The sequence below is a fragment of the Cervus elaphus genome, chromosome 1 (assembly GCF_910594005.1).
Source record: "Cervus elaphus chromosome 1, mCerEla1.1, whole genome shotgun sequence".
Classification (NCBI taxonomy): domain Eukaryota; kingdom Metazoa; phylum Chordata; class Mammalia; order Artiodactyla; family Cervidae; genus Cervus; species Cervus elaphus.
In genome coordinates this window covers 96,815,469-96,827,754 of record NC_057815.1, presented here as the reverse complement: position 1 = coordinate 96,827,754, position 12,286 = coordinate 96,815,469, and the positions used below count along the sequence as shown (strand labels likewise).

Here is a 12,286-nt window from a genome sequence, read left to right as displayed (position 1 = left end):
ATTTCATGGCTGCAGTCATCATCTGCAGTGATTTTGGAGCCCCCCCAAATAAAGTCTCTTACTGTTTCAGTTATTTCCCCATCTATTTGCCATGAAGTGATGGGACAAGATGCTTTAAGCCAAATCTTTCACTCTTTTCTTTCACTTTCATCAAGAGGCTCTTTAGTTCTTCTTCACCTTCTGCCATAAGTGTGGTGTCATCTTCATGTTTGAGGTTATTGATATTTCTCCCAGCAATCTTGATTTCAGCTTCTGCTTCATCTAGCCAGGCATTTTGCCTGACATGTGAGTTAAATAAGCAGGGTGAAAACACACAGCCTTGACGTACTCCTTTTCCTATTTGGAGCAAGTCTGATGGTCCATGTCCAGTTTTAACTGTTGCTTCCTGACTTGCATACAAATTTCTCAAGAGGCAAGTCAGGTGGCCTGTTATTCCCATCTCTTTAAGAATTTCCCACAGTTTGTTGTGATCCACACAGTCAAAAGCTTTGGCATAGTCAATAAAGCAGAAGCAGATGTTTTTCTGGAAACTCTCTTGCTTTTTCCATGATCCATTGGATGTTGGCAATTTGATCTCTGGTTCCTCTGTCTTTTCTAATACAGCTTGAACATCTAGAAGTTCACGGTTCATGTACTGTTGAAGCCTGGCTTGGAGAATTTTGAGCATTACTTTGCTAGCGTGTGAGATGAGTGCAATTGTGCAGCAGTTTGAACATTATTTGGCATTGCCTTTATTTGGGATTGGAATGAAAACTGACCTTTTCCAGTCCTGTGGCTACTGCTGAGTTTCCTAGATTTGCTGGCATATTGAGTGCAGCATTTTCCCAGCATCATCTTTTAGTATTTTAAATAGCTCAACTGGAATTCCATCACTTTCACTTGCTTTGTTTGTAGTGATGCTTCCTAAGGCCCACCTGACTTCACATTCCAGGATATCTGGCTCTAGGTGAGTGATCACACCATCGGGATTATCTGGGTCATGAAGATCTTTTTTGTACAGTTCTTCTGTGTATTCTTTCCACCTCTTCTTAGTCTCTTCTGCTTCTGTTAGGTCCATACCATTTGTGTCCTTTATTGAGCCCATCTTTGCATGAAATGTTCCCTTGGTATCTCTCATTTTCTCAAAGAGATCTCTAGTCTTTCCCATTCTATTGTTTTCCTCTATTTCTTTGCATTGATCACTTAGGAAGGCTTTCTTTTATCTCCTTGGTATTCTTTGGAACTCTGCATTAAAATGGATATATCTTTCCTTTGCCTTTAGCTTCTCTTCTTTTCTCAGCTATTTGTGAGACCTCCTCAGACAACCATTTTGCCTTTTTGCATTTCTTCTTCCTGGAGATGGTCTTGATAACTACCTCTTGTACAATGCTACAAACCTCCGTTCATAGTTCATCAGGCACTCTGTCTATGAGATCTAATCCCTTGAATCTGTTTCTCACTCCCAGTGTATGTTCATAAGAGATTTGATTCAGGTCATACCTGAATGGTTTAGTGGTTTTCCCTACTTTCTTCAATTTAAGTCTAAATTTGGCAAAAAGGCGTTCATGATCTGAGCAGTTCAGTTGCTCAGTCAGCTCCCAGTCTTGTTTTTGCTGACTTTATAGAGCTTCTCCATCTTTGGCTGCAAAGAATGTAATCAATTTGATTTCGGTATTGACCATCTGGTGATATCCATGTGTAGAGTCTTCTCTTGTGTTGTTGGAAGAGAGTGTTTGCTATGACCAGTGCATTCTCTTGGCAAAACTCTGTTAGCCTTTGCCCTGATTCATTTTGTACTCAAAGGCCAAATTTGCCTGTTACCCCAGCTATCTCTTGATGTCCTACTTTTACATTCCAGTCCCATATAATGAAAAGGACATCTTTTTTTTTTTTTTTTTCTTTCTTTATTAGTTGGAGGCTAATTACCTCACAACATTTCAGTGGGTTTTGTCATACATTGATATGAATCAGCCATGGAGTTACATGTATTCCCCATCCCGATCCCCCCTCCCACCTCCCTCTCCACCCAATTCCTCTGGGTCTTCCCAGTGCACCAGGTCCGAGCACTTGTCTCATGCATCCCACCTGGGCTGGTGATCTGTTTCACCAGGGATAGTATACATGCTGTTCTTTTGAAACATCCCACCCTAGCCTTCTCCCACAGAGTCCAGAAGTCTGTTCCATACATCTGTGTCTCTTTTTCTGTTTTGCATATAGGGTTATCATTACCATCTTTCTAAATTCCATATATATGTGTTAGTATGCTGTAATGTTCTTTATCTTTCTGGCTTACCTCACTCTGTATAAGGGGCTCCAGTTTCATCCATCTCATTAGAACTGATTCAAATGAATTCTTTTTAATGGCTGAGTAATATTCCATGGTGTATATGTACCACAGCTTCCTTATCCATTCATCTGCTGATGGGCATCTAGGTTGCTTCCATGCCCTGGCTATTATAAACAGTGCTGTGATGAACATTGGGGTGCACGTGTCTCTTTCAGATCTGGTTTCCTCGGTGTGTATGCCCAAAAGTGGGATTGCTGGGTCATATGGCAGTTCTATTTCCAGTTTTTTAAGAAATCGCCACACTGTTTTCCATAGTGGTTGTACTAGTTTCCATTCCCACCAACAGTGTAAGAGGGTTCCCTTTTCTCCACACCCTCTCCAGCATTTACTGCTTATAGACTTTTGGATAGCAGCCATCCTGACTGGCATGTAATGGTACCTCATTGTGGTTTTGATTTGCATTTCTCTGATAATGAGTGATGTTGAGCATCTTTTCATGTGTTTGTTAGCCATCTGTGTGTCTTCTTTGGAGAAATATCTGTTTAGTTCTTTGGCCCATTTTTTGATTGGGTCATTTATTTTTCTGGAATTGAGCTGCAGGAGTTGCTTGTATATTTTTGAGGTTAATCCTTTGTCTGTTTCTTCATTTGCTATTATTTTCTCCCAATCTGAGGGCTGTCTTTTCACCTTACTTATAGCTTCCTTTGTAGTGCAAAAGCTTTTAAGTTTCATTAGGTCCCATTTGTTTATTTTTGCTTTTATTTCCAATATTCTGGGAGGTGGGTCATAGAGGATCCTGCTGTGATTTATGTCGGAGAGTGTTTTGCCTATGTTCTCCTCTAAGAGTTTTATAGTTTCTGGTCTTACATTTAGATCTTTAATTCATTTGAGTTTATTTTTGTGTATGGTGTTAGAAAGTGTTCTAGTTTCATTCTTTTACAAGTGGTTGACCAGTTTTCCCAGCATCACTTGTTAAAGAGGTTGTCTTTTTTCCATTGTATATCCTTGCCTCCTTTGTCAAAGATAAGGTGTCCATAAGTTTGTGGATTTATCTCTGGGCTTTCTATTCTGTTCCATTGATCTATATTTCTGTCTTTGTGCCAGTACCATACTGTCTTGATGACTGTGGCTTTGTAGATAGTCTGAAGTCAGGCAAAGCTAAAAGCTGGTTTTTTGAAAAAATAAACAAAAATGACAAACCATTAGCAAGACTCATTAAGAAACAAAGAGAGAAGAACCAAATTAACAAAATTAGAAATGAAAATGGAGAGATCACAACAGACAACACTGAAATACAAAGGATCATAAGAGACTACTACCAGTAGCTCTATGCCAATAAAATGGACAACTTGGATAAAATGGACAAATTCTTAGAAAAGTATAACTTTCCAAAACTGAGCCAGGAAGAAATGGAAGATCTTAACAGACCCATCACAAGCAAGGAAATCGAAACTGTAATCAAAAATCTTCCAGCAAACAAAAGCCCAGGACCAGATGGCTTCACAACTGAATCCTACCAAAAATTTAGAGAAAAGCTAACACCTATGTTACTCAAACTCTTCCAGAAAATTGCAGAAGAAGGTAAATTTCCAAACTCATCCTATGAGGCCACCATCACCCTAATTCCAAAACCAGACAAAGATGCCACAAAGAAAGAAAACTACACACCAATATCACTCATGAACATAGATGCAAAAATCCTTAACAAAATTCTAGCAAACAGAATCCAACAACATATTAAAAAAATCATACACCATGACCAAGTGGGCTTTATCCCAGGAATGCAACGATTCTTTAATATCTGCAAATCAATCAATGTAATACACCATATTAACAAATTGAAAGATAAAAACCATATGATTATCTCAATAGATGCAGAGAAAGCCTTTGACAAAATTCAACACTCATTTATGATTAAAACTCTCCAGAAAGCAGGAATAGAAGGAACATATCTCAACATGATAAAAGCTATATATGGCAAACCCACAGCAAGTATCACCCTCAATGGTGAAAAATTGAAAGCACTTCCGCTGAAATCAGGAACAAGACAAGGGTGCCCACTCTCACCACTACTATTCAACATAGTGTTGGAAGTTTTGGCCACAGCAATCAGAGCAAAAAAAGAAGTAAAAGGAATCCAGATAGGAAAAGAAGAAGTGAAACTCTCACTGTTTGCAGATGACATGATCCTCTACATAGAAAACCCTAAAGACTACCAGAAAATTACTAGAGCTAATCAGCGAATATAGTAAAGTCGCAAGATATAAAATTAACACCGAGAAATCCCTTGCATTCCTATACACTAACAATGAGAAAACAGAAAGAGAAATTAAGGAAACAATACCATTCACCATTGCAACAAAAAGAATAAAATACTTAGGAGTATATCTACCTAAAGAAACAAAAGACCTATACATAGAAAACTATAAAACACTGATGAAAGAAATCAAAGAGGACACAAACAGATGGAGAAACATACCATGTTTATGGATTGGAAGAATCAATATTGTCAAAATGGCTATTCTACCCAAAGCAATCTATAGATTCAATGCAATGCCTATCAAGCTACCAACGGTATTTTTCACAAAACTAGAACAAATAATTTCACAATTTGTATGGAAATACAAAAAACCTCAAATAGCCAAAGTAATCTTGAGAAAGAAGAATGGAACTGGAGGACATCTTTTTTGAGTGTTAGTTCTAGAAGATCTTGTAGGTCTTCATAGAGCCGTTCAACTTCAGCTTCTTCAGCTTTAGTGGTTGGAGCATAGACTTGGATTACTGTGATACTGAATGGTTTGCCTTGGAAATGAACAGAGATCATTCTGTTGTTTTTGAAATTGCCTTCAAGTACTGCATTTCGGACCTTTTGTTGACTACCCACTGCACTAATCTGGCCTGGAGAACTCCATGGACCATAGGGTTGCAAAGAATCAGACAGGACTAGTGACTTTCACTTTCATAGCAACACCCTAATTGTGCTTTTAAAAAATATATTACCTCATTTAACTGTTATAATAATTGTTTTTCAAGGACCTAATTACCACATCATTTTATAGAGACAATGAGGCTCAAAGATGTTATTTCTCGAATAATGTCTCCTAGGTTTTAAATTACAAAGCTGCTTTTGAACACATATGCACCTCTTTTCAGAACCCAAGCTCAACATTCCATGGCACACTTTCATTTTAGAATTGCCTCTTTGGCTATGTATGGCTCTATGATATGCAATGAATAAATAAATATAAGTGTTAGTTAAAAATAAATTCAATTAAATTTCAGGAGCATGTGTCCTGGAAATCACTCTGCCTGGGTCCAAAGCTTGACTCTGTCAGTTGGTAGTCAGATAAACTTGCTCAAAACACTTAACCTTTTGTAGGTTTGTTGAGAGGATTAAGCATATTTAAGCATATGAAACTTAAATGTGTACTTGGAGTGAGCACTGTATAAACATAACCTGTTGATAGATTCAAGTAATCTGATTTGGAAGATGTGTTTATGGCAAATGTGTGATCAGTCAGTTCAGTTCAGTTCAGTAGTTCAGTCGTGTCCAACTCTGTGACCCCATGGACAGTAGCACACCAGGCCTCCATGTCCATCACCAACTCCTGGAGTTTACTCAAACTCATGTCCATTGAGCTGGTGATGTCATCCAACCACCTCATCCTCTGTCATTCCCTTCTCCTCCCACCTTCAATCTTTCCCCACATCAGGGTCTTTTCAAATTACCTTCTTTGCATCAGGTGGTCAAAGTATTGTGTGATATAAGACAAATAATAATCTCTCTCTGCACCTCAGTTTGTTCATTTGCTCAAGTGGGAAATTGACAATGTAATCTGCATGGATCTTTCAGCTTCAACAAACAGCATATAACTGTTAGATAATTCATTTGCTAAGTTTTTTATTCCACTCTATGCTTTATTTTTATCCTACGTTTTTTGACTTTTGAGTCTTCGTTGCTGCTCACAGGCTTTCTAGAGTTGTGGTGAGTGGGGCTACTTTGTAGCTGTGGTGCACAGACTTTTCATTGCCATGATCTCTCTTGTTGTGGAGCTTGGGCTCTAGAGTGTGTGGGTTTCAACAGTTGTGATGCAAGGGCTTGGTTGCTCCTCAGCATGTGGAACTCTCCTGGTTGAGGAATCCATCCCATGCCCCCTGCATTGGCAGGCAGCTTCTAAACCACTAGACCACCAGGGAAGACCAAAACTATGCTTTAGATCAGAGAATCAAGAAGAATAATTTATTGTCATCATAAAATGATAAAATAACAGGGTGTTTATATGATTCCAGTGCAAACTCTTTGCTGTTTACCACATGCTCTTTGCTTTCTCATTACTACAGAGAATTTAGAAAATTTCCATGGAGAATGGCACAGAGGTGATGGATTTCATCCTGGTGGGGCTAACCAATGCTCCAGAACTCCAGATTCCCCTCTTTATTGTGTTTACCCTCATTTATCTCATCAGTGTTTTTGGAAACCTGGGGATGATCACGTTGATCCTGCTGGACTCCCGTCTACACACCCCAATGTACTTTTTCATCATTAATCTGTCTTTGGTGGACTTTGGCTACTCCTCAGCTGTCACACCGAAAGTGATGGCTGGGTTTCTTAGAGGAGACAAAGTCATCTCATACAATGCCTGTGCTACTCAGATATTCTTTTTTGCAGCCTTTGCCAGTGTGGAAAATTTCCTCTTAGCTTCAATGGCCTATGATCGCCATGCAGCGGTATGTGAACCCGTACATTACACCACCACCATGAAGACGAGTGTGTGTGCCCGTCTGGCCATAGGCTCCTACGTCTGTGGTTTCGTGAATGCCTCCATCCAGGTTGGGGGCACGTTCAGCCTTTCTCTGTGTGAGTCCAACGTGATCCGTCACTTTTTCTGTGATATTCCAGCTGTCACGGCTCTCTCTTGCTCTGATAAACATGTTAGAGAGGTGGTTCTCATTTTAATTTCAAGCTTTAATGTCTTTTTTGCTCTTCTGGTAATATTTATTTCCTACTTTTTCATATTTATCACTGTCTTGAAAATGCACTCGGCTAAGGGATACCAAAAAGCTTTGTCCACCTGTGCTAGTCACCTCTCGGCAGTCTCTATCTTCTATGGGACAATCATCTTCATGTACTTACAGCCCAGCTCCAATCATTCCATGGACACAGACAAAGTGGCCTCTGTGTTCTATGCTATGGTCATCCCCATGCTGAACCCTATAGTCTACAGCCTGAGGAACAAAGAGGTGAAAAGTGCATTCAAGAAGGTTTGGGGGAAGGCAAAATTCTCTCTAGGATTTTAATGCTGCACGACGTACAATAATCTAGTTTTGTTCCTCTTAAGTCTTTCCATTCACATTTTTAGCCCTGAAGTACATTTAATTGGTAAAGTTATATTCTTACCACTCAAAAATCTGTTGTATAATAAAAATAAAATGTATGTGATACTTGAACTAAATATGTCTCAAGTAAAGCATAAGACATTTTGAATCTTACTTCTTAAAAACATTTCTAATGGTTTTTTACTTAGTCATTTGCTACACAGGCATTTTCTCTATCACATGGCAGTGCAAACATGCATGTAAATCAGTGATATAAGCAAGTTCATGAACAGAAACACATATGTGTGATCTATGTGGGCATATGATCACATACACATGGCACTGGTAAATTTGTGGTGTAGGTAGTTTATAAAGTAATAATTTAAGACAATTTAAAGCTATTAGAATATAAATTTATGTCTAATCTTCTTTATTTCTTTAATGGAGTATCTGTTTTAAGAGCCTTAATTGGTTAAAAAGTTATGTAATCCTAAACTAAAGGATGGGCTTCATTGGCACATTTTATTGAAAGACACATAAATATCACATTCAAATGAAGTTATATTTCTGTCTTGGCTGAGAAATTTTGTAAAACCAAATGTTCACATTAAAATTTTCAAAAGGATGAACTTGAATATAAGAAAAATAAAAGAAAATAAAAGCATTTTAAATTATGTATATATGACCACAAAGTTTAATGATGTTTAAAAAAATGCAGAGAGTATTAATAACATTGTGCATTTTTCTGTCTGCAAATGCTTTGAAATGGTTGATGCTTCTCGTTTGTTCATACTTTAGTGAGTTAGGTCACCTTTTTCGCTCTCCAAGTCTTCTCCCCAGCTCCATTCACACCAATTCCCTTGCTATTTCTTGACAACTTCACATATATTTCTGCATCAGAGCCTTTGAATTTGCTGCTCCCTCTGAATGGAATCTTCCCTTACTTCATTTAGGATGTCCTTAAATGTTATTCTAACCCAGAGACTTCCCTGACTATCTTTATAAAACACTCTCTCATCCCCATACACAGCAACTCTTAACCCTATAATTTTCTTTATAATCCTTATCAACACTCACTCATGTATATTTATTTGCCCGTTGGTTTGTTAACCATTTCTCCTAACTGAAATGTAAGCTCCATAAGAACAGTGACTTTATCTCTTTTTCTCATCATGTGATTCTCAGCACTTAAATGGCTATGCGTCTCGTAATAGATTCTCAATAAACAATCATCAAAAGTACAAATAAATTGAGTCTTTTTTGCATCATATGTTAAATCTTTGAACTGCTGATGATCATATTACAGTGTATTCCCCTTAGTAAAATCAAAATTAATTAGGGTATTGGAATATAAAGTTATGTTGAACCTTTATTTATTTAATTGAAAAATTGTCCAATGTAGAGGAAGAGTTTTGCCATTTTTCAGATGAAGGTGTCATTTTTTTGGCACATTTTATAGAAAGCTACATAAGCATAGCATTTAATGGATTATAATAATATTTCCATCTTGACTCTGTCATTTTGGAGAACTAGCATGTTCATATGATAATTTTCAAAGAGATAAAATGACTATAGTAGAAGAAAACTGGTGGGGGTTAAACTTGTTTAAGTTTAACCAGATAAGTGAGGAAAATGCAGAAACAAAGGTAAATAGTCAAGGGAGGCCAAATAATAATAGTTTAGAAAGTAAGCAAAGTCTAGGCCCTTTAGTTCCTTCTCAAGTGCTGTAGGTGATATTCTGGGCCGTAGATATTGAAAGCCCCGCCAGGGGGAGGCGTGAAGATACGTGATGACCAGACTGTAGTCATGACACAAGCGGCCATAATTCCAAGAATTGGCCTAAAAAAACATGACAACAAAATGACCCCGGAACTGAAGAGTACTTGTCATTAAATCAATCAAGAGGACACTGGCCAGGCCACTGATGACCAATTTCAAGATGACTGTCAGAGCTGACTGTGAGGTTTCTATGAGTAGCTCCCTCTCTCAGCCAATGAAAACTCTTGCCCTCTGATTGTTGGAGGTGGGGACAGAGCTGGCCTTTGGATAGGAGTCTGCTCTTCCTGCCAGTTGCCATCATCCAAAACGAAGCAAAATTTCCTTTCTACCTACCTTGTCTTTAATGACTTTTGAGTGGTGAGCAGTCAGAACCCACTTTCAGTTACACAATGAACTTTTGGAATCCACAGAATCCAATGATCATCCCTACTGTTACTGTCTTTACCATGTGTTAAAGTGAAAGTCGCTCAGTCATGTCTGACTCTTTGGTACCCCATGGACTATACAACCCATTGAATTCTCCAGACCAGAATACTGGAGTGGGAAGCCATTCCCTTCTCCAGGAGATCTTCCCAACCCAGGGATCAAACCTGGGTCTCCCGCATTGCAGGCAGATTCTTTACCAGCTGAGCCACCAGGTACCTTTGTCAAACTTGGACATCACCATTGGCGTTACTATTATCTAAACTTTAGATTTTACTTGGGTTTTGCAATTTTTTCCAACCAATTTTTTTTTCTCTTCCAGGAGACAACTCAGGAACAACATTGAGTCGACATCTCATGGTTCCTTCATTTCTTCTTGTCTATGACGGTTTCTCAGTCTTTCCTCATTTTTCATAGTCCTAAAGTTTTGGGGAATACTAGTCAGAGGTTTTGTAAAGTCTCTTAACTTGCATTTGTCTGAATTTTTTGATCATTGTGAGATGAGGGTTGGGGGATTATGTGAAGAATAAGACCCCTTTTCATTCTTATATAAAGGTGTACATGTAAGCAATGTGACTTGACACTGTGATATTAACTTCCGTCACTGGCCCAAGATAGTTTTGTTATGTTGTCCAGTGTAAAGAAAATTTCTCCCTTTTCTATTTTTTTTTCTTTTTTTTTGTAAGCAACTCACTAAGTCTAGCTGATCCTCCAGGCTATGGAAGACTAAGGTTGACCTCCTGCAGTGGAGGAGAATATACCAATAAATTATTTAGAATGCTTTGAAGGGAAAAAATGATCTCTTCTCTACCACTTAATTTTATTTATTCAATTATTTGTTTATGTAACCATAGAAACACATATTTACTGTGCACTTTGTATTATAATTCAATATTGTATTGATTTGTTTATTTTGCTTAAATTATTCCAACTTTGGTCATTGGAAACTTTAATTTTTTTTTTTTCTGTTTTCTTTTGACATGTCCTGTATCCTTTTATATTTGAACATTTATTTATATTTGAGAGTTACAGGACACCCAGGGTCATCTTCTATTTAACCTGCTCAGTCCCAGAATCAATAAATTATTTCTCCAAAGAGCTCTGCTTTAATCTATTAGAGGAAGATACTTAGCAAGTAGGATCCAGGAGCCAGGAAGGCTCATTGTTACTGGCGTGCCACTTCTAGGCGCTCTCAGAGAAAAAACCAGGAAATATACATGTACACTAACAAACGTATCTGGGCTCCCCTGGTGGCCCAGTGGTCAAGAATCCACCTGCAATGCAGGAGTGCAGGTTCAATCCCTGGGTCAAGAAGCTCGCCTGGAGAAGAAATGGCAACCGACTCCAGTATTCTTGCCTGGGACATTCCATGCACAGTCAGAGCCTGGTGGACCACAGTCCATGGAGTCACAAAAGAGTCAGGCTTGACTTAGAGACTAAATAACAATAACAAATATATACATCCAAAAGTATGTTTCTTTCTATATCCGTCCATCTATGTCTACAGTAAGCTAAATAATACATTCATCCTGCTGGTTCTTTCAGTCTTCCCTACTTATGTGTGACTTCTCCTCTCTACTCCTGGCTTTCTAAGGGTTTTTATCATGAAATTAAATTTTATCAATTATTATTTTCTGCAGCAATTGATATGATCATGTTATTTTCTTTATTAGCATATTAATATGCCAGATTACAGTGACTGATATTTAAATGTTGTATCAGCCTGGCATACATGGAATAAATCCCATTTAGTTGTGGCGTATAATTCTTTTTATACTTTGCTGGATTTGGTTTGATAATATTTTATTGAGGACTTCTGCATTTATGTTCATGAGAAATACTGGTCTGTAATTTTCTTTACTTTTAATGTATTTTTCTGATGTTAGTATTAGGGTACTTTCCATACTTCTTTTTTTTTTTTTTGGTCACTTGCAATTAAAAGACTTATTATAAACTTGTATTTAAATATTGTAGAATTAGGAAACCTGAGAACAGATCGCAATGTGCTTCTCATTCATGGCTGTTATTTTTATTTTCTTCCCCAGCTGAGTCGGAATGCTTTTGCTGGGACAAAGTTGATCCATCACCAAGGGTAAAGTGTAAATAGGCCGAGATAATGTGGTAAGCAGAGACAAAGAAGCATGTCTTTTCCTCCTGTATCTAAGACATAAAATCCAGAGACTTCTCCGTGTTTGGCATGTTGTGTCAAGCAGCCTAGCCACGACCCCCGTGGGAGCTGAAGTGTGAGACAGGACAGCTTGGGGACTGAGCGGCGCGGCGGCAGCACTCTGCCTTTTCTGGTGGGCTTCCTCCTGCATCACCGTCCCCGCCGGCCGGGCAGGGGTGGTTGGTGAGACAGCATGGCGGATGTACAGAGTAGAAGCCAACTCTGGCCGACTTAACAGAAAGGCGTTTATTGGAGGAATAATGAAGTACTCACAAAACCAAGAAGAACGATGGCTGATTAAGCGAAGGAAATCGGTGTTAAACAAAGGAAACCGG

The 12,286-nt window shown here is 38.4% G+C and overlaps 1 protein-coding gene across 1 annotated transcript; it reads left to right on the top strand.

Moving 5' to 3' along the window:
• Positions 1–6,625: 6,625 nt before the first annotated feature.
• On the top strand, positions 6,626–7,564 carry LOC122677935 (olfactory receptor 5B2-like). The gene has a single exon (XM_043878297.1). It carries the CDS (start codon positions 6,626–6,628, stop codon positions 7,562–7,564), a length of 939 nt encoding a protein of 312 aa, XP_043734232.1.
• The last annotated feature ends 4,722 nt before the right edge of the window (positions 7,565–12,286 follow it).